This window comes from Panthera pardus, unplaced genomic scaffold, assembly GCF_024362965.1.
Source record: "Panthera pardus isolate Hobbes unplaced genomic scaffold, ASM2436296v1 HiC_scaffold_12, whole genome shotgun sequence".
NCBI classification, from domain to species: domain Eukaryota; kingdom Metazoa; phylum Chordata; class Mammalia; order Carnivora; family Felidae; genus Panthera; species Panthera pardus.
In genome coordinates this window covers 39,623,537-39,645,827 of record NW_026526677.1, presented here as the reverse complement: position 1 = coordinate 39,645,827, position 22,291 = coordinate 39,623,537, and the positions used below count along the sequence as shown (strand labels likewise).

Below are 22,291 nucleotides of genomic sequence, written 5' to 3'. Positions count from 1 at the left end.
CCTGATTATCAGAGGGTTTGCTGCAAAAACCAAAGGAGATGATGTGAGGTAAAAATGTGAAACTCTGAACACATATGAGGGGTAATTTACTATTGGGGCAAGGAGCCCTTGGGTGAACTTCGTATGACAGCCTACTTTCTCAAATACTTGTACATAAAATAGGTCTCTGTAAACTAGTCAGTCCAGTGCCTTGTCAGTAATTAATTAGTGTTCATTCCTGGTCATCTCCCCTTATAACTACAGCTTCCAAATGGGGAGTTTTCTTGGAATACAAACCTTAGCACTACTTAATCATCAATCCCAGTGGGAAAAAAAAAAAGTCCTTTTGACTTGAGAATGAGGAGTTTAGTGACAGCTGTTAGTTGGAATGAAACTTTTCCCTAAGAACAATAAAAACTCAGCTCTCTCACCCCTTGATCTGCTTTGCTTAGTTGGTTAGTGATTGCTGGGGTGTGGTATTGACAGAAAAGTTTAGGAAAGTGTAGGGGGTGGCCTGTCCTTTCACGTAGGGATGCCTATGTGGTGTAAATAATCCTCTTTCCATCCCAGTCTACACATGGTCCTAAAACAAGATGTTTGTGCCAAAAGGAATTCCAGGAGGCATTATCCTGGTGGTGGGAGGTGGGGGTGGGGAGTAAGGATGAGTGGGTTAAATAATAGAATCATCAGCCCCACGGAGTTCGGGCAGGGGGTGGAGTGCACACTTTTGTTGCTTTGGATTACCAAAGAATGCATTGAAACTTCGCTTTTCCTCCTCGTAAGCACCGCGGTTGGGCAGTATTTTTGCCATTTAAACTAGACAGAATGTAGTCACGTTTTCTCCTGATCACATCTATGCAAACAGATTTGGATTCAAATTTTTTTTTTTTAATTTTACAAGTTTTACTTGGGGATAATTTTAGGTTTACAGAAAGAGCTGCACAAATAGTACAGATGTTGGGTGCTCATCTTCCCCAGTGTTGACACCTTACCTTTCTGTGGTACGCTTGGCACAATTAATAAGCCAATAATGATACATTTTTGTTAACTGAAGCCAATGCTTTATTCCGATTGTCTCAGTTTTTACCTAATGTCCTTTTTCTGTTCCGGGATCCCATCTGGGATTCCAAATAAATCTGCATTTAATTAGGTTTGGTTTTACACTAGCACCGAATAGTCTGTTTTCTTTCTTTCTTTCTTTTAAAATCTTTTTTTAAATGTTTATTTTTGAGAGAGAGAGAGACAGACAGACAGACAGACAGAGCATGAGCAGGGGAGGGGCAGAGAGAGAGGGAGACACAGAAGTGGAAGCAGAGAGGGAGCACAGAGCCTGACACGGGGCTTGAACTAATGAACTGTGAGATCAAGACCTGAGCTGAAGTCAGAGGCTTAACCGACTGAGTCATCCAGGCACCCCCTTTTTTGGCGGGCCCCTTTTTTTCTTTTAAAGTTAAGCCATCAACTTAACATCAGGGAAATGTTTTTCTTTCTGAAGAGTGTAAAGTCAGAGACTGAGGCAGGTCTTTGCCAGGAAAACCATTTCCACAGTTAGTTAATACTGTCTTTCCAAATTCAGATGGTGAGGCTCCAGCTAAAGACACTTTTCAAAGGGTGTAAATATTCACCGAAAGAACCCGGGTTGAGGCTGAAGTTGGTAGTGGGGTAGGGAAGGGGGTGGAGGTTTGGGTTCTGTGGCGCCTCTGCCCTTTTCAAAAAGCAAGTGTGCTTGAATCTCTGTCATCTGGATAGCTGGGGGGATAACTCAGCCTCAGTTTCCCATACTGTCACCTGCAGATGCTGAGAACTCCCAAGCAGGGTTGTAGCAAATGTTCCATGCAAAGTAAATGAAAGCTTTAGCATTCTACCCGGCCCACCAGGGCTGAGTAGTCATTGTGGTTATTCTTTTATATTAAAGAAAAGGAAAGAGGCATTTTTGGAAACGTTTTGCTCAGCGGTTGCTTGTTTTAACTCATTGCCTCCAAGTAGAAACATCTCCTCATAACATCAATGTCCTCAAACACATTCCAAAAACATTCCGCCCTCTGCTCTCTTTCTTTTAAGTCTTTCTTGAACTGGTCTGGTATATGGTTGTCTCTTCCTACCCCCTGAAAAAAACATACCATCCCTCAAGGCCCTGGTCCCGTTTCTCCATGAAGCTTTCCCTGATGCTCTCAGTGCTGGGGAAAGGGGATAATCAGGAAAATCTCTGAGTCTGTTTCCTCATCTGTAAAATGGAATTAAAAAGTCATCATGTAGGGGTGCTTGGGTGGCTCAGTTGGTTACGCATTCGACTCTTAATTTCAACTCAGGCCATGATCTCACAGTTCGTGAGTTCAAACCCCAAGTCAGGCTAAGCACTGACAAAGCAGAGCTTGCTTGAGATTTTTTTTCTCTCTGTCTTTCTCTCTGCCCCTCCTCTGTTCTCTCTCTCTCTCCCTTTCAAAATAAACAAACTCAAAAAAAAAAAAAAGTCGTAGTGTAGATTAAAGGAAATAATATATATATAATGCCAGTCTGCATTTAGCCTATAAAAATAATAATAAAATAGCTTTTCTTTTAGATAGTAGCAATAAGAATGAAAAGAAGAATAGAAAATCTCTTAAGGACTTAATAAGGGACAGGCCTTAGTGGTTGATTCCTTATACAGAGTGGATGAGAGGGGAAGCGATGTCAGGAACAGCACTTGGGTTTTTGAGCAAATTTTTTGAGCAAGGGAGATAAAAGCATTTGTGGAGTTAGGGGCAAGAGTATTTTGTTTTGCTTTCCTTTGTTTGAATGGAGTGTTGCAACTGGAAAACACGGCACTTAGTCCTGGGCATGTGGAATTTAACAAGTTCTTGAGACACTCAAGGCCAAATATCCAAATCCTGTTGATTATCTAGGTCTGGAATTCAAGAGAGAGATCTCTGAGATTGGGACTCATCAGACAGATGTTAGCTGGAACCAGAGAGGAGAGATCACTGACGTTGCTTGTACGGGACGAGGCAGCGAGCGTTAAGGATAGAACCTTTGAGGAACATCGACAGTTAAGGGAAATACAGAGGGTGAGGAGACCCAGAATGAGGCTCAGGCAGCTCTGGGGGCTGAGAGACATCTCTCTGGCAGTAGCTAGAGGGAAACAGCAGAAAGAGATGCTTCAGGGTGTGTTCCGGGAAAGGGATAGACTTGATCGCATTTAAATGCTCATAGGAAGGTCCCAGGTGAGAAAGATGGGCTGAATGTGGATGGAGAAGGGGTTACTCCAGGAAAGACAAGAGCTGACAGAGGAGGGGGTGAAATACGGATGTGTGGAAGGCACATATGGTTGCAGCTAAGTTTTGTACACGGGGCAGTAGGAACTTGGCCTGCTCGTTTTCTGCCATCTCTCCTCTCGCAAATCTCTTTATGGTTTTAAATAAGTGGTTCTCAAAGTGTGACCTGGGGGACCCCAGGAGTCTCCCCAAGTCCCCTCCAGTGGGATTTTCCAGAGGTGGCATGTGTCATGGTGTCTTCTTCTGCCAGCTATCAGAATACGTGATTACAGACTCTGTGTTTCTTAGAATTTTCTAAGATAGTAGACTTAGACTGATGTGCGTTTTTAGTGTTTAACTCAGTTTCTTCTCTCAGTACTTCTACTGTGCTCTTACTCTTTTCAGTTATATCTGCTATAACATCAGTAACCTCATAATCTTCCATTAAATTATTGTTTTGAAATCCCAAGATTTCCTTGAGTCTACGCCAAAACACAAGAAGTACACTTTATTGTCTTGTTTAGCAACAAATATTTTAAAACTTCTTGAAAATGTTCTGTACTGTAAGATTTCCCCCAAAAGTGCTATTATTGTAGAGTCCTAGATTTTATTGTAAAGTAAAAGAAAATGTGTCATATGAGTTCTTATATTTAAGGATAAATTGTTGGCTTTTGAAAGGGGTGCTAGAACTCTCCTTTTCTTAATCCATGGCTGCACGGTCTACTTCCAAAGATACCAAAACAGATGACAGTAATACATCAGGGATCTCTGACTGCAGAAGGGAGGAATATACCCACTCCAAAAAAAAAAATGGATGCAACTGTAAATAAGAAAGAAAATATGTTGGGGCACCTGGGTGGCTCAGTCATTTAAGTGTCTGACTTTGGCTCAGATCATGATCTCACTGCTTGTGAGTCTGAGCCCCACGTTGGACTCTGCTGACAGTTCAGAGCCCAGAGCCTGGTTTGCATTCTGTGTGTGTGTGTGTGTGTGTGTGTGTGTGTGTGTGTGTGTCTGCCTCTCCCTCGCTCATGCTCTGTCTCTCTCTGTCTCAAAAGTAAATAAACATTTTAAAAATTTTTTTTAAAGAAAGAAAATGTGTCCAAAGTTATCTCTCCCATCAGCTTCAAGGATGTCAGTAACTTACCTTTATTGTCTTACACAACAGACAATTTTTGGACAGTATCATTTTTCTAATGAAATTGTGCTATCCTTTCGAAACCAACTGGTTTTTTTTAAACAATTTTTTTTAACATTTATTTATTTTTGAGACAGAGAGAGACAGAGCATGAACGGGGGAGGGCCAGAGAGAGAGGGAGACACAGAATCTGAAGCAGGCTCCAGGCTCTGAGCTGTCAGCACAGAGCCTGACGCGGGGCTGGAACTCACAGAGCGCGAGATCATGACCTGAGCCGAAGTCGGACGCTTAACCGACTGAGCCACCCAGGTGCCCCTCGAAACCAACTGTTGAAGTTTAAAGAAAGGAATTGAATTTTTAAGACCTGGATGTGAGACACTCTTTAAGAACCAGAAATTGTTACAACCTTTCAGACTAGAGATGAAAAGGCCACTAAAGCATCTTACAGAGTAAGTTGGCATATTGCATTATCTAAGGAAGAATACTCAGTAGCTGACAGTAGAGACTAATTAAGTAATAGAGACTAATTAAACCCTGTACACTTGGCATTGCTGGATGAAAAGTCAGCAAGAGAAATCACAACACAAGAAAAGAAAAGTCAGTAAGAGAAAGTAAGTGCCACATTCCAATAAGAGGGTAACTTGTCAAGGACCGAGTTAACAAATCATCTGCAAAATTGTGCTTTTGCTTAGAAAATGGACAAATCTACAGAAGCGCCTGGACTTCCTTTTCTGCTTGTGTTTGCTTAGCATTCGCAACACCTAATCATCAAAGAAGTTACATGCATTCTTGACAACAAGCGCAAGGGTGGCTGAAATATTCAAAGTGTCGAATGCCTTTTTGAATCTCATGCTCTATCCTGGAACAACTCTATTGACATTTTTATTGGTAGTGCAAAAGCCACCGTCAGTAAGACTGCTGGCACCATAGCACAAATCAAGGAAATGCTGTAAGTGACTAGTGGTCACTGCATTCTCTACTGTCTCATCTTACAGACAGCCAGCTTCCCCTAAGGATGTGCCTGATGGCAGGAGGTGGGTGGGGGGTGGGCGGAATGGGTGATGGGAATTAAGGAGGACACTTGTGATGAGCACTGGGTGTTGTATATAAGTGATGAATCATCAAATTCTACCTGAAACCAATTTTACTATAAGAGTTAACTAAAGAGAATTTAAATAAAAACTTGAAGAAGCAAAAAAAAAAAAAAAGAATGTGCCTGATGGGCCAGTAACAATTATTGTCATTAAATTTCAACACTTAAGGATAGAGTATATAATCTTTTTTTTAAAGTATGTTTATTTTTGAGACAGAGAGAGCGTGAGCAGAGGAGGGGCAGAGAGAGACGGTGACAGAGGATCCAAATTTGTTCCTCACTGACAGCAGAGAGCCTTATGGGAGCTTGAACTCCCTAATGGTGAGATGACAGTATGAGCTGGAGTCGGTCGCTCAACCAACTGAGCCACCCAGGTGCCCCTAAAATATACGATTTTTGGATAGTATGCACAATGAAATGAGAAGTGTGAATAAAGCACTTCTGCTACGCACTGGTGTGATTTTTTTTTCAAAGACTAGGACTTGTGCAGCTGTTTGAACTAACACATTTTTTGTGGTACTTCATCTTGAAAGAATGACTGACAGTAGTATCTCATAAACATTTTCTCAAAAATGAATGAAGTGAGCCTTTTGTTTGAAAAACAAAAAAGAACTTGTCTCAATAATAAAAACTGAGATTTCAAATACAGATGTAAAGTTTGGAAAACTTGTATCTACCACCATGAACTTAACAGTTTCTCAGTACTTAAAGACTTTTATGATGAGATGGGTGGTGATATGAACAAATGTGTTATTTGATAATACATGAAAGTGTCAACATTTAGCATAGCTGCATGACTCAATGAACCAATATTTTCCAAATGACCGATGCATGATGTTACAAAACCATGCATGGGTAAAATATCCATTCAACGTGCAAGATAGACCAATAGATGACAGAGTATCACAGTTGGATAGTTCACTGATAGGATTTTAGATTCCAAATTGTGACTACCCTTTAAAAAAAAGACCTACCACTTGTCAAGTTTTGCCATTGTATCAAAGAATAGCCACAATTATCTAAGAAAGCTGTACAAATACGCCTCCCTTTCTAATTACATATCTGTGTGAAGACAAATTTTCTTCATATCATGATAGAGTGAAGAAATAATTAAGAGAGGGGCCTGGGTAGCTCAGTTGGTTAAGCGTCCAACTTCAGCTCAGATCATGATCTCACAGTTCACGAGTTTGAGCCCCCCATTGGGCTCTGTGCTGACAGCTCAGAGCCTGGAGCCTGCTTCAGATTCTATGTCTCCCTCTCTCTCTGCCTCTCTCCTGCTTGCACTCTCTCTCAAAACTAAGTAAACATTTTTTAAATTAAAAAAAAAAAAAAGAAATAGATAAGAGAATCCAGTTGTCTTCTCTTAAGCCAACCATGAAAGAGATTTGCAAAAATGTAAAAACAATACTCCTTTATTTTTTTGTTTTATAATATGTATTTATTTTTCAAAAATATGGTATTTATATTGATATTTGATGAAATTGTTTTAACAGGAAGCGATGAATAAATATTTTATTTTCCTCGATCTCAATCTCTTCTACCAAAAATGTAGATAGATAAAGCTCACGGTTACAAAACATCTTTTAGATATTCAATGATTTTTAAAAGCATCGGGGCGCCCGGGTGGCTCAGTCGGTTAAGCGGCCAACTTCGGCTCAGGTCATGATCTCATGGTCTGTGAGTTCGAGCCCCGCGTCGGGCTCTGTGCTGACAGCTCAGAGCCTGGAGCCTGTGTCAGATTCTGTGTCGCCCTCTCTCTGACCCTCCCCTGTTCATGCTCTGTCTCTCTCTGTCTCAAAAAATAAATAAACGTTAAAAAATAAAAAATAAAAAAAATAAAAGCATAAAAGAGTTTTAACACCAGTTTGAGTATCACTGATTTAGGCCACAGAGAGGCAGTCTGGTGATACAGTAGGAGATTTAGGAGCATAATAAAGGTTTTAAATAACCATTGATTTTTTTTTCCCGGTAACTTCAGAATATTAAAATGCATAAAGCTCTAATAGAGAGTTCTTACTGGTTGGAGTTTGGTTAGGTGGAGTTTTACCAGTTTAGTCAAGGGAGCAGGATGGCGTTGTAGAGTTAAATGAAACTGAGTTTGAATTCTGGCTGAGGTACCCATGGGAAATCACTCAAACTCCCAGCCTCAGTTTTTGCATCTATATATGGGGATAATAGTATCCACCTTAGATGACGTACCACAAGGATAAAACTCATGTGAGTATCAAGTCGTTGCTACTTAAAGTGTGTTCTGAAAACCAACAGGGGTTAGCCATGTTGCACACCCAGAGCTCTGAATCCTGATCTACATTTCGATGAGATCTCCACTCAGCGGAATGCACCCAGTGGAATGCCTGCCTGCCACACATTTTAGTATTTTTTTTTTTCCTTCAGCGGAGAGATACAACTATTTCAGTCTTTTGGATTAAGCTAATTGTCTTGACTTTGAAAAACACATTTGACCAGGTTATTTAGTCTCATTGTCTTAATTATTGACCTAAGTTATCCTTCAACTCATTTGAAAGACTTATAACTTCCAGATTTATGGTCTAGGCTCTTGAGTGTCTCACCTTGTAATTTATTTATTCGCTCAACAGAACTCAAACACTCAGTATGTGTCAGGGGCTATGCATATCACCAGGAAACAGTGTGCAAAACGGGCATGGTCCTTCATCCTTTGGTTCAGCTAAAAGAGACACTAAAAAGCCAAAACATGGCATTTGTAGTTCTGAAGATGTAGACCTTTGTGATTATAAGGGAGTAGCATACACATTTTAAAAAGTTTAGGGTGGTTTTTCTTTCTTTTTCTGAGTTTTCTTAACTTCTCTCTTTTTCTCTCTCTTTCTTTTTCTCTCTCATTTCCCTTTTCTTCTTTTCTTTTCTTTTTTTCAAATTTGAACATAGTCCTTTATTAACTGACCAGATTACAAAAATAATCATGGTGGATACCTTAGTTCATCCTTCTAAGAAGCCTATTGATCTGATTTTCTCTGTTGCCAGCATCCACAAAATGGGTAGTCTTTTTCTTCATTGCTTCTTGTGGAGAAGATAATTTGAAGGGCCATAGGAAGTTGTTTGCTTCTTTGAAACATTCTCCAACAGTATAGATGTCAAGAATCAGATCCTCCATGCAGATGATGCCATATTTACCAGGAGATAGAGCAATCAATGTGCTCTCTGTCGGGGCAATTCGCTTCTTGTTGATTTTTCTCTAACCACGCTTGTAGATCAGTTCATTCACTGACTTCTGGTTTGGGTACCCCCATGCTATATAGATGGTTCCACAGTCCTCAGCAAGTTATCTGAAGCCTTGTTGAGCTTTACAAAGGTGCTGTTGAGTATCTGACAAAGGCAAAGGAGCTGCAACACCTTTCAAACCTTTGGGCTCACACTATTGATACCTCTGATCCTGATGACAAAAGTCAATTTGGGTTCCTCAGGTTTGTAGAAGTTGCCAGCTTTTCTGGCAACAGAATCTCATTTTTGTCCATCTGCCTATATTCCTTGTGGTAATGCTTAGCTTTTTCATAGATAAGCTTCCTCCTTGCCTTTCGAAGCATCTTTTGGGCAAACTTCTTTCTCAGATGGTTGATTTTCAACTCTGCAAAATTCCTTTGCTATTTTTAAAGGGTTTCTGCCACAGCAGGAACCTTCTTTTTCTTCTCTTGTGCACCCTCCATGAGTCCATCTGGAAAAGAGGAAATTCTGTCTCTTCTTTTCTTACGTAAACCCTACTGCCAACATGGGGCTTGAACTCACGACCTGGAAATCAAGAGTTGCATGCTCTACTGACTGAGCTAGCCAGGTGCCCCGTTAACTTTTCCTAATATAGAAAAACTTTTACACCATATATTGCTTCTTACATTATATTATGCAATACATTCACATTGTGTTATGATAATATTGCTTACCATGAATTTTTTCATTTGGTCATAATTTTGACCATTACTGGACTTTTAATTCTTCTAACATGTGAGTTATTTTTCCAGTTTATTTAAATTTTTTTAATGTTTTAATTGAAATTAAAAATCACACATTTTCCATCTTAATCGTTTTTAAATTACATTTCAGTAATGTTAGTCGTATTCACATCGTTGCACAACAAATCTCTAGAACTTTTTCATCTTGTAAAACTGAAAGTCTGTACCCATTGAACAACTGTTTCCCCAACTGACCCCAACCCTTGGCAACCATAATTCTACTCTCCGTTTCTGAGTTTGAATGTGTTGGATACCTCATATAGGTGGAATCGTATAGTCCTTGTCTTTTTTTTTACCAGCTTATTTCACTTAGCATAATGTCCTCAAGGTTCATTCTTGTTTGGCATGTGACAAGATTTCTTTCCTTAAGCTGAATAATAATCCGTTGTGTGTATATACCACATTTTCTTTATTTATGCATCCATCGGTGGACATTTAGGTTGCAGAAGCTATTGTGAATGATGAGATGTGAATATCTCTTGGCTATTGTGAACAATGCCACTTTGGGGTGCCCCCAAAGTACTTTGAATGTAGACACTAATCTATCCCCATGCCTGAAAATAGTTCTTGACGGTAAGTAAGAACTGTGGACTCGAGCTAGCAGGGAGGGTAAAGTGGGCCACTCTGGTCAGGATCCCATCTATGGATGTCCAGACAACAGTGGAAGGAAGGAGAAAAAATAGCCTGAATCACTCAGAGCAGAATTTCTTATTTAAAAGATTATATGCCTACCATGGGCAGAACACCATGCTAGGTGCTTTCGTATGTGTTGGGGCGGGGGGGGGGGGATGTGGAGGGTTTCTTGGATTAAGATAATTAGGACAATAAGATTTTTTTTTCAAGTTCTCAGGATCATTTCTAAATAATAATGAAAATAGTGATCACCAGTGTCAGGAACAGGCCCAGCACAGGAAGATATCAGAACCTTACACGGAGAGAGGGCTCGTGTTATTTGGAAAGAGAATTAAACTGAGAATAGAAAAATTCAGATTTCAGATAGGATACAAACTATTGAAATTTAAGTTTAACAACTTCCTCCCCCCCCCCCCCCCCGACTATTGGGGTATGGGTTAGGATAATTAAGTGTGGGTCTGTGTGGCTGAGGCAGCAAATACCAATCTCTGAAAGCCCACAGAAGCCTTTACCAGGGTTCTACCTGATGTTTTTTGTTCCTACGTTGCTGTTGAAATTGTTTCTGTTGAAAGCTAGTTTTAAAGAAATTTAGTTTCACTTGTGAGCCCCAGAGTCTGTATCTGGGCCCACAAGTCATGGCTATGGATGACATTCCTGAGAAAATCAGCTTACACACAAAAGATAAGACCAATTTTGAGCTTCGCTGGGGAATAGAAATTGTATAAACTTTCAAGAAGGGAAAGTAAAGCCATCATAAACTTGAACAGCTTAAACTGACTTTCAATGATTTCAGGCCTTAGAGAAGAAGGATTACTGCAGACTCAACCTGTTGGTACCACTTTACTGGAGCTCCTTTCCTCGGCACCATAGCAAATGTGGTTATCGATGGTACAGGGAAGCAGAAAAGACACTGGCCTGAGAGTCAGAGATGGGTTCTAGTTCCAGCTCGGCCACTAGACAGCTGGATGGCTTTAGACATGTGCCATTCTCTCTCGAGTGTCAGCTTCCCTTCCTGAAATCCCAGTAGCACTTGGATGAGAAGCTCACCATCCCTTTCAGCTCTGACATTCTGTGAATTAATGATATACTTGACCACTATGTCCATTCTACTGTTTATTTGGCATTTGTTCATTTGATACATATATACATATATAAAAATCTGTACAAGGTAAAAATACAAAATAAGTATTTCTTTATAAGTTATGCAATTAAACAGCTACCTTTTTAAAGTTTAAAAGCCATTGCAGAGAGAGACAGAGAGAAAAGTCTAGTCAATCCTTTATAGTCATTCACAATAACATTGGTATAAAATATCATACATGTGTACAAAATAGTGTACAGTTCATAAAAGCTGTGCAAAGACAGCAAAGTTCTGTAAAAAAAAAAAAATCAAAATCAAAGAGGCTGTGGGTTCTCTCTCTGCTTATGTCATGCCCAGTGCTCGAGTCTTGCAGGTCTGTGTAATCTCCCTAGAAATAATAAAAGGGCACAAGGTAGAGTGCTTGGTGCATATACTATGGATGCAGAAATTAAAAAGAAAAAGCTCTGAAAGACACATACAGAAATAGAGACTGACTCTTCCTTCAATAACTCACTTCTTTGCCCAGAGAGCATTTGGAATACAACAGGAAGGACTCGGTATTTATGTTGTGCCTTAGACCAGAAGGTGTATATGTGTATAAAATTAAAAAAAAATTTTTTTAAATTCAGATATCTAAGGGAGCTGCTATGGAAAGACTGGGTTACCAGAGTCGACATGGGTAGGAGACCGTTCCACCAAAGACAGGGGGGTGGATCTAGGAAGTCAGAGGTCTTAGAGTTATATGCTTGATGTTGTGACTCCTAACTTCGTTTCCTTCTCCATAAAGAGTTTCCTGTCTTACAGAGTTGTGGCTTCTAAAGACCAGCAGGGCCTGGCTCACAGCAAGACCCAGGCTATAGGAGTGAACACCCCACTGTGTTTTAAATAGCTGGCAATAAGCAAGATAGGAGCTCCGGTGGGAAGTTAAGGCTGGGACCAAGACCTAAACTTCACTTACGTGGAGAGAGCTGCTGGGAGGTGTGTGGGGCAAGGAAACGCCATTTTGGGCAATGGAAGGGGCTGCGGCGCCCTTGACCAGGCTGAGGTTCTGCAAAGGGAAGCGGCAGCGTCTGGACAGCGGGGACTAAGCGGACAAGCAGACTGAATCACACCTCTTCAATTTCAAAGTACTTTGAAACAGTACGCAGGGCACGGGAGGGCTTCTAAGACACGGTGATCTCCTCCTCTTCGCCCTCCTCATCGTCCTCGGAGTCGGAGAAGTCCGAAGGCTTGCCGGGGCTGCTGGAGTGAGCCGGTGAGGCAGGCAGCGGCCCTTCCAGCCGCGGGTCCCGCAGGTGCCGAGGGTCGGGGGACGCGTGATAGACCAGGCGGTGGCGGGGGCTGCCCGGGCCGTCGTCTTCCTCCTCGTCATCCCCTGGGCCCTTCTGGCCCACGTCGCTGAGGTCCGGGTGCGGATTGAGTTTCGTGGGAAGGGTCTGCTCTCGGCAGCCCCCGCTAGACAGAAGCTCGCGCTCCTTGGAGTTCCGCCACTTCATGCGTCGGTTCTGGAACCAGATTTTCACCTGGAGCGGGGAGGAGAGAGAGCGGGGGACAAGCAGCGGTTATCGCAGCTGCTCCCCACCAAGGGCGTGGGGGAGGGGCTCCGGCAGGACCGTCGGGGAGGTAAGAGGCTCTGTCCTTCTCCCCCTCCTTGCCCGCTGCCCGGTGAGTTCAGATGGTCAAGGACTCACCCTACCCTCACCCCCTCCTCAGCTTCTCGCTCCTCTAGCCCCATCCTCACGCACCTGACCCGGCTGGGCGCAGGTGGGCGGGGGGGGGGGGGCGCTGAGCCGGGGAGAGAAGCAAGCTGTCCCGAGTGGCCTCAAGGAAGCTGGCTCGTGCGCTCATTCCCTCTCTAGACTTTACTTTCCCCATCCGTAGGAGGGGACCTAACGGGTTTCAGAGGACCCTCCCAATTGCACGATGCGTGGGGGAGGGGTGAAGCGGGGAGGGTGGGGCTGTGGGGAGACCGCCCTCACTTGTGAGTCTTTCAAGCCCAACTTGGCCGCCAGCTTCTTGCGGTCGGGCTTGCTGATGTACTTCTGCTTCTGGAACATCTTCTCCAGCGCCTTGCGCTGCACGTCGGAGAACACGGCTCGTCGCAGCATGCCTCGGCGAGGCTTGCCGCGGGCAGCAAGCGGCCAGGAGAAGGTCCCCGGGATGGGCACGACGCTCGAGGACGCTGCGGAGGGGTGGGGTGGGGGGTTGCGAGTGAGTGGGCGGCGTCCCGCCGCGGCAGTAGCGTCTGCCCCTCCCTCGTGGCCTCCCTCGGTTTTTCTCTCTGATCCCTTCATCTCTTTAAAGCTCTCCTTTTTCTCCCCTTGGAGAATAGACCAGGAACCTACAAACCTGCGAGACTGAAAGGCGCTTTCCGCCCAAATAACTTTCCCTTTCAACCAGGCAAACCCGGATTAGGTAAAACCACGGAAACACAGAAAACAGCCTCCACAATAGCCTGTTTCGTTTTTCCATTCAACAGTCTCAGGGGAACAGTGTCAAGGGAACAAACCTGCGTATATCGGCTAAAATAGCAAAAGAAAAAATTTACAAAAATAAAAACAAAAATACCCAGCTGAGGCCGCTGGGTTTCCCCCTTATGCTCTTATCACCTTGGTGGCTTTTGCATTCTTTAGATGAAAATGAGGTGCCTTACTTATTTGACAGAAGAAAATCCGCTTTGGATTTTTTTTTTTTTTTTGAAAAATCCAATCAGCATTCATCTTTTTCATATTAATCTTTCTTCCCCTCCCCCACAAAACGTAAAGAATTCGGCCCGAATACATGAAAAGTGGCAGCTAATTAGCACATTGACCGCTCCCCAATGGGTATTGGCATGATAAAAAGGGGGAGAGTTTTCCTTTAAGGGAGGGAAAAAAAAAAAAAAACCAAAAAGAAACAGAGACTCTAATGAAGCGTGAATGGTAATTGTGTAGTAATGAACTAACAGAAAAAGACTGAGGACAAGCAGCGAAAGCCATATATTACTGGGACAAAAGAGATTTACACTTTCAAACTAAACACAACTGCAGGCCAAGACCATTGGGAGAATACTGATGGCAGAGGCTTCTCTTCCCGGAATCATTTTCATTAAATGGACATGAAAAGCTATTTATAAAGCTCGGGTTGTTTTTGTTGGAGCATTGAGATGAGGGAGAAAGGCAGCAAATTCCATTATCAGCAGCAGCATGAATGGTGGTGGGGGGCTGTTGGTGAATTCTCTCTCCCCCTTTTAAAAATCAATTGCTTATTTCTTTCTCTGATATTTGGGAGTGTTGTGGTTCTACCCATCCCCCACCAACCGTGCCCAGTCTCCCTTCTCTTTATAGGCTCTCCTCTGTCTCCTGAGTCTTGACCGGTTGCTGAGTTTTCAGCTATACTTTGAGGCACCACTGGGATTCCAGGATGGATAAAAACCTCGTGTAAACTGTTGAAGGTGTTTCTCCTCCAGACTAGGACCCCATTACGGGCTTCCCTCAGACTTATTTTAGAAGTTGATGGTCTTTAAAAAAGATAAGGCGGTGGGGGGAAGGGTACGAGAAGAGGTTGGGAAATCAGGTTGGAAATAGAAGGTTGGGGTTGTGGGAGGATCTAGTCCCCCTCCCCGTGGGCGACCCCAGGCATCCCACACAAGAGGGCACCCCATGTGGTCTTGTGAAAAGCCCGAAACCCTGAATGAGTCTTAAAGAGAAATTAGCCCCGGCTGGTAGGTGTCTCTCGGCGGCGTGGAGGGGCGAGGGCCGGTCTGTGTGTGGCTGCCCGGAGGAGCTGACCAATTGGTCATGGTGCTGAAACCTTTGTGGCGGAATCGTGGCCAAGTGCACTGACTCTGTGGGAAAACGGCGGCGTGAAGGGATGCCAACAGCTCCTCGCCGGGAAGGGAACCGCCTCAAATTGGGACCATGACAATTCCTACTAATTTGTAGAGCAGGGAATTGGTGCAAAGTGTCAAGCAGTCACTGCTTGTGCTAAATAGGGCATCAAATTGGCGCGACGGATTCGTGAATGTTGTACGCCTCGCAACCTCTGAACCAGAGCATAACCCCGAGGGGTGGACGGAGAAATATGGCTTTCGGAGCAGGGAGCGACGGGCTGGGGCTGGGGCGCCGCCCCCCAGGAAGGGGAATGAGACCTACCTGGGAAATAAGAAGATCTGATGAAAGGCTGGAAGGAGCCTTCAAAGTAGGGAAAGGCGAAGGTCTTGGGAGGGACGCTCTGGAGTAAGGCAGGGGATGTTTCTGGCAGAGAGTAAAGGAGAAAGGAAAAGAGAGAGAGAGAGAGACAGAAAGGGAATTTGATTAGGTACTTGATTATTGTACAGAACATTGAATATATGATATGATTAACCCTTCAGCTGGCTTCAAAGGCATCTTTCTCAATGTTTTGACAAAGTAGAAGAAACCTTTTCCTAACATCATGTCATCTGTGGAGTCCTTCCACCACCACCACCACCCTCCCCCGCCCCCCCCCCCCCCCACGCACCTCAGAGTTGGCTCCCTGTCCCGATTCTCATCCTAGGTACTAACGAGATATGCAGTGTTAGGGCGGGTAGGAAAAGAATTGTAGATCCATTATACTAGCTAAGCTAGTAAATATAATTGTCTTGGGTTTATAAAAACTGGCTTCCAAAAGTTTGAGGGCAGAAACACAACACGCCTAGGGGCGGGCGCTCTCTCCGACTGCAGGTAATCAAGTTCGTTCTGAGGGTGGGGCGAACCTGGAGGCTTTTCTTCCGGGAATTGGCTGGACCGGAGTCTCACATTGCGCGAGTGGGGTCCCGGGGATCCTGCGTAAGTGTATGTGCGCAGATGTGTGAGTGGGCGAGGAAACAGGAAACCGGGGCAAGAAGGACTCGCACCTGGACCGGCCCTCAGTGTCCTGCGCTCACTTACCGGTTCTGGGAGCAGAGGAGAGGATGGCGTTAACCCCAAACTTCAGAAACGTTGGCTCGCTGGCAGGCGCGGCGGCCGTCTGAGGTGAACCGTCCGGTCGGCTGCCTGGACCCGGGGAGCCCAGGTCCGAGGTCCCGGTGTCTGTGAGAGTCGCGGGGGCCCCCTGCCTAGGGGGCGACATGCTGGCCGTGGGTAAGCTGCGGGGCAGGTAAGCCGGAGGCCGGCTGATGCGGATCAGATCCTCCACCAGGAAGCTCGAGTGGCCGGAAAATGCCGACTGCAGGGACTGGGGCAGCGTTAAGGTGGGCGTGGGGCGCAAGAGGCTCGGGTACCCGGCGGGGGGCGCGAGGAGGCCAGGGAACATCATGTTAGGCGCGGGGCGGGCGGAATAACCCTTCTTCCAGTGGCCTGAGGGTAAATGCCTCGCTTCCCGCCCCTCCCGCCCCCGCGATGCCCTCTCTCTTGGGCTTAGCAAACGTCTCCAAGTAATGATCCCACTTGGGCGTCTGCGAGTCCTCCGTGGTCCTCCCGTCGAGGTGATGGTTTTATAGTGGCCCGCCCGTTAAAGCGCTTTGAAAAGTGACAGCTCTGACAATGAAGTTCAACAAAGTTCTCCACTCGAGCTTCATTCGCCGGAGGCTCTGGGCGCTCTGATTGGCGCAGGGGTGCAATTTATGATTGGATTAGTCTTCATAAGCATGGCCCGCACAATGGGCCGGCAACAAAGGCTGGCGCGCATCAATTCTGCATATCGACCGCCTCTTTGCAATACAGTGCGCCCCCAAAGCTCTCGCCGGGAGTTTTTGTTCCGAAGCAACACCCGGGCTAATTAAATGCCTATTTAGAAGTTTCAGATGACATCTTGCCTCATAGAAAAGGAATTATTTAAAGAACGCACTAAATTTATTTGCAGCTCCCCTGCCGAGTCTGGAAAATAAATCAATAAATATTCATAGAAATTCGTCTCCAGGCAATCAGTAAAATAGCCCTCCCCCTTGTGGGGAGGGCAACGGAAGATTTCAAGTCAGTGAACACGAAAATATACTCCCTCTTCAGTCTCTAGCTGTATAGGTTACTCCAGCTGAGGCATAAAGCAGATGTGAGGGGTGGGTAAAATCAGTGTTTGTGGGGTGCCATTCTGACAACACAGGGAGATTGGGAATTAATGCTTTGGGGTTATTGGGTGGAGTCCATAAGGATGGAGGGGGAGGTCTGGATTTGAGTTTTTTCGGGTCGGGAAACTAAGAGTTTGAGAGAGTTGGTAGATACCTGAATAGTAAAATGTGTCTCCTGCAAACTCCCAGAAACTTGGAAAACGATTTCAGCGAGATTTCTTTAGAAGTGTCAGCAAGGAGCACTCCGCAGCTTGCCTGGGGGAGGATCAGAGGGGAGCAACGCACAGGGTCCAGGCTGCTGGATTCCACTTGAGCAGCCTCAGGCCAGGTGACCTGAATGCTAGAACTGCTATGCCGGCCCTTTTCCCACCTCAAGGAGCCCTCAGAAATTTCATTTGAAACTTACGGCCTGAACTTTTGAAGCCATAGCAGCAAAAGTTGAGATTCCTCGAGAGAGCCCTACCCATTGCCGGGTGCTTAACTTTGGCCAAAGTTTTGCAGCTTCTTAATTAACTGCAGTATACAAACGCCTGAAAACAGCCTGGGAAGAACGCAGTTCTCAAGAATGCTGGTCCCACGTCAGGAGACCCAATGCTTAATCGGGGACCTCAAAGGAGAGTCTTCCCGGAGACAGTCTTTCTCTTCACTGGGGGGTTGGGGCTGAGGGAACGCTGAACCTCAATCCCCCCGTTTCTCTGTTCGGCGAGATAACAGATGTGTTAAACGTCCCATTCATTTCTCTGGTGTGGCTGAACCTCCCCAAAGAGAAGTGTGCAGCCCAGCCAGGCCGCCCTGATCCTATTAACCATGAACTAACTGTCACCTTCAGCTGGTTTTCCTTTTTGCTTTTTAACACAAAGCTTTCTCAAAAATCTTATTAACCAGCTTTATTTCTCTCGATGGTTTTGTTCAGGGCGTTTTGTGTTGATGATCTCCATGTCGCTGCTTTAACCATTCAATAAAAGTGCATCTGCGATTTATATCACATTAAACCAGAAACGGAGTCCGCTAAAGCTCTCCCTTGATTCAAATTAAAAAGTTATTTAGGGCCAGGCTCTGGAGCCGAATTATAATGCTTTACGATGACGCAAGTATGGAGTTTCTGAGCGAGACTCTTATGGAGGCGTACTGGCCAGGCAGGCTGTCAAAAACCTCTAAGGAAAGGAATGACTTCTAAATAAGTGGGTATTTAAATATGGGAAATGCATCGCTCCAGTTAATTGGAGACCTCTGGAAACGGACGAGGGACGAGAACTTCCAAAGTTTCTCTTTTTGAAGTCTTGCAATAAAATAGGGGAGAAAAGTCTAAACTGTTTGAACACCTGCGCTTTCATCTTGCCACAAGACGAAGTTTTCCATCGCAGTCCATTTCCCGATACCCCCGTCCCCAACTGCTTTGTGGAAGCTGGAAGATCGGCTCTGTTTTTTGCATTCTCTCCCTCCAACTCTTCTCATCTCTAATTCTCCATCGCCAACGCCTCCTTCTCTTCCTCCTCCTTCCACCTTCCTCCACTTCTCCCTCCCTCCCTCGTTCCTTTCCTCCCCGCCTGGAGCTGCTGCTTGTTCCAGGGGTGGAGAAGAGCGGTAACTACCGGTGTTGAATTACCCATCAGAGAAGGGCTTGCCCAGGTCTTCCGGAAGATCGGAATAGAGCCTCGGTTTGCAGGGGTTTTGGCAAGGAGGAGGGGAGTGCTCAGACCTCAAAGCTAGTCTGGGGCCTTCCTAGTGCCATCCTCTTCCCCAGGCCTCCTCTCCTACTGGGGTATTTCGCTGGGTGTAGTTTTTAGTTATTATCCTGTAGATTGACACGCTCCATTGGCCCTTTACTATCACGCGCGCGCGCGGGCGCGCGCGTACACATGCCTCCCCCGCTCCCGGGTCATTCTGCCTTACTATAGACTAACTGCTGCTAACTTCGCCGCTTGTAAAAGGGGCCCTGACATTTTTGGAAGGTGGGTCAACCCCTTGCTGAGATCCACGTGGACCTTGCCTCCAGCGGTCCGTCTGCAGAGTCCCCTAAGGAATTCCTAAGGCGAAAAGAGGAAAAGTGAGGGCGGGGGCGAGGGCTGGCCGCCCGTGAAAAGGCAGAATAAATCCTAAGGAAGCAAGAAATCGGACGAAAGGATCTTACTTTAAGTGATCTCCTTGAACGCGTCTTTTCAAACTCCGCGATAGCCTAAGGGGCTGCGCGGCGCGGCGTCTGTGGCTAAGACCTGTGACTAATGCCGTTTGACCTGAGCCCATGGGGTTTTGTGTGTCCTGCCATTCATTGTAATGTCGTTATCTTCAAGTTTATTTCAAAGAAGTCGCTCACGTCCTCTCTCCCAGAGCTGCGTTGTTTATTTCTCTTTCAAAGGAAAAAGCGCAAGAGGCAAAGAGAGAATCGGAGGCCCTGGCTGCCTTCAAGGTCCTTGCCTGTGCCGCGGGCGCTACTGCTTGCTGCGGGAGGCTGCAGCAAAGCTGGCCGGACTCCTGGGGCCTACAAAGCCAAAGCTGCCAGAGCCTCCCTGGGACCGCAGGGTGGGCTCTCAGAACCCGCTATGGGGAATTTCTTTCCTCTCCGGCAGTGGAGAGCGGGCGGGTCCCAGCCCCACGCGCCAAGCTCTTGCAGTTGTGGGGCCCCCTGCAATATGGGCGGAGCCGGGAGCACCTCGGTAACCGCAGGCCGCAGAGGGAGAAGGGCCTGCAAAGTAGAGTGACTTAAGATTCCCGGCCGTCAGAAAACATAACCAGTTAGGGAAGTTAGGGAAGGTTGGGACCTCAAGGTAGCACTTTGCAAGGGTTTGAACCCCCTGGCCGTGGCTCTCTGGGGCTGGGGCTGCAGACAGTTGGAGCACGCCTCGGAAGTTAGGACGCAGAAAGGCGGCAACGGGGAAAGGGCCCCGCTGCCTGGTTTCTCCGGTCTTGGGGGAAAAGAGGGAGCTGACCCCCTGGGCAAAGGAGGAGGGCGACGAGGCTCGGGCTGCAAGCGCTTTCCAGTCGTCCCACCCTCTAGGCAAGCCGCTCTATTAAGACACCTCTAAGGGGTTCACCTTCAGAATAGGCCACTAGGAACTACCGGCCTCCCCAGCCCTTTCTGTCGTCTCTCCCCACCCCTCATCCTTTCACACTCACTCCCCCCCCCCCCTTTTCCTTGAAAATCCTTCTATTGTGCCAATCAAGCAGATGGTTTGCAGGAAATATAGCTTGGCCTCGCTGACCGAAACTAATTTTAACTAGCTTTCCAAGCCTGAAACGTTTGTTTTGCTCTTACAAAATAGCCCCCAAAACAGCTGGCAAGGGTGAATTAAACCCATTAAAGACACATTTATAAGAAATTATATTCACATAGATTGCCTGAACCCCCCTGTGCAGCCTAAGAGGGGAGATGAGCGCATTTAAATGAAAATGTCGCCCAACGCTCCCCTCCTTAACGTAGCCTGAAAGTCTCAAAACATTTTACTAAATAGATTAACTTGACTATTGTCTTGCATCACATTTATCAGCTTCATTAAGTGAATAGCTGAACAAATATATTACGCATGCATGAAAAGCTCTTTTTCGAGGAGCCTCATTGTATCCTCAGCCCTGACAGGTGGTTAACTGTGTGTTGTGTTTTTTTGTGGGTTTTTTGTGTTTTCTTTTTCTTCTTCTTCTTCTTTTTGAACCCGAAGAAAGAGGATCTGTGTAGAGCAGCTCGGCGAGCAGTGCCTGCCTGGCGGGAGTTTACTTTAACCCGGGGCTTGGACGCCGAGGCCCAACGATATTAACACGGTGAGGCGTCGGCACAGGCGATCTCGGCCCATTCAAAACGATCAAAATTAAATTTAGATGAGTTGGGCCTTGACTACTTTTTCTCTCCATCACACCACACCATCCCCCCCCCTTGTCTGGGAAATCACTTTCGTATTGTTTCTTCTCAAAGCTAATGTTTCTCGCGCGCGCCTTAAAAATAAGTTGCCTTCGCTTTTCCTTGCTTGACCAGCTCTCCCTCAGACTGCCGAGTTAAATATCCTTTTAACTCACATTTGGATCCATTTCACTTCACTGGGGGGTCCTTAGTGACAGCCCTCGTCTCCCGGGCCTCAGTGTCCCTGTGTGTGAAAGGAGGGACTCCCCTAGCGAGCTCTCTATAGGCCCTTCCTTCCAGATCTGACCTTCTAAAGTTTAAAAACGCTCAGCTCTTTGTCGCCCCACCGCGGGCCCCATCAGCTCCCAGAGCCTCGTCCCATCAGGCCCCTGGAAAGACAGCATTTCCGGGTGCCCAGGGCGCGCCGGGCGTGGAGAGATCGAGCGCCCAGTGCGCTGGGGGCTTCGGGGCAGAGCGGCCAGCCCGGGAGGACTGCGCCGGCGCGGTTCCTGCGTCTAGGGTCTCGTGATCCCCTCGGTGCGGAGAGCAAAGCCCCGGGGCCCCTGGGCCCTCGGGTCCAGCCCCGCGTCCTACCATGCATCGCCCTCTGAGCGCTCTCCTCTTCCGTCTTGGTCCCGCCACGAAGTGTGGCCCGACGCCAGGGGTAAAACAGGTGATCCCCCCCCCCCCCCCCCCCCCCCCCCCGCACGCTCCCTTGGTCCTGGAAACGCCTTTCAGCCGCTTTAATTACCCGTAGAGGCCCCACAATGAACCGCCTTCTCACCGCCTCGCCACCTCCCCACCAACCTGTCCCAGCTTCCCTTTTCTCCCCGCCCTTTCCCCTCGCCTCGAGCTGCAACTATTGATTTCCTGTCCCAGAGTCCTTCTGGATAAAGAGGCTTGGATGAAGGTGAAGTTGGCTGACCTGACGGGGCGCTGGGTGGGAAAGGGTATAGGACCTTTCCCTGGGCCTGAAAGGGCCGCGTTTGTCGACGGCTGGAGGGAGAAGAGAGAGTATGGAATCTATTCCGCCTTCTTTCCAGGCCCCAGGCCCCAGGCCCCCGGGATCCGGAGCAGAGGCCTCTTAGCGAGTCTGGTTTCGTGTTGGGGTGGAGCTGCCCCCTAGGGTGCAGGGGGGGAATTCGGTCTAGTGAGTTGGGTGACAGGTCCTGGAGAAATGAACTGGCCCACTCCCACCGCCCCCACCCCCACACAGGAACAGGGGACCCCAGAGGAGACTGGTCTTGTTTCCTTTGAGTGGGTGTGAGAAGTCGGTGTTGTGAGGTTCACACCAATGTTAAAACTACCTCTGGGTTTGTTGTCT

At 46.4% G+C, this 22,291-nt stretch overlaps 1 protein-coding gene and 1 pseudogene across 1 annotated transcript; both read right to left on the bottom strand.

The window, feature by feature from the left end:
• Positions 1–8,331: 8,331 nt before the first annotated feature.
• On the bottom strand, positions 8,332–9,096 carry LOC109271356 (60S ribosomal protein L7-like; annotated as a pseudogene).
• A 2,057-nt stretch (positions 9,097–11,153) lies between these two features.
• Positions 11,154–16,472, bottom strand: DBX1 (developing brain homeobox 1). Its single transcript, XM_019456670.2, has 4 exons — positions 16,024–16,472; positions 15,268–15,369; positions 13,114–13,316; positions 11,154–12,657 (listed from the first exon to the last, which is right to left on the bottom strand). Exons 1-4 carry the CDS (start codon positions 16,388–16,390, stop codon positions 12,298–12,300), a joined length of 1,032 nt encoding a protein of 343 aa, XP_019312215.1. The 5' UTR covers positions 16,391–16,472; the 3' UTR covers positions 11,154–12,297.
• Positions 16,473–22,291: the final 5,819 nt, after the last annotated feature.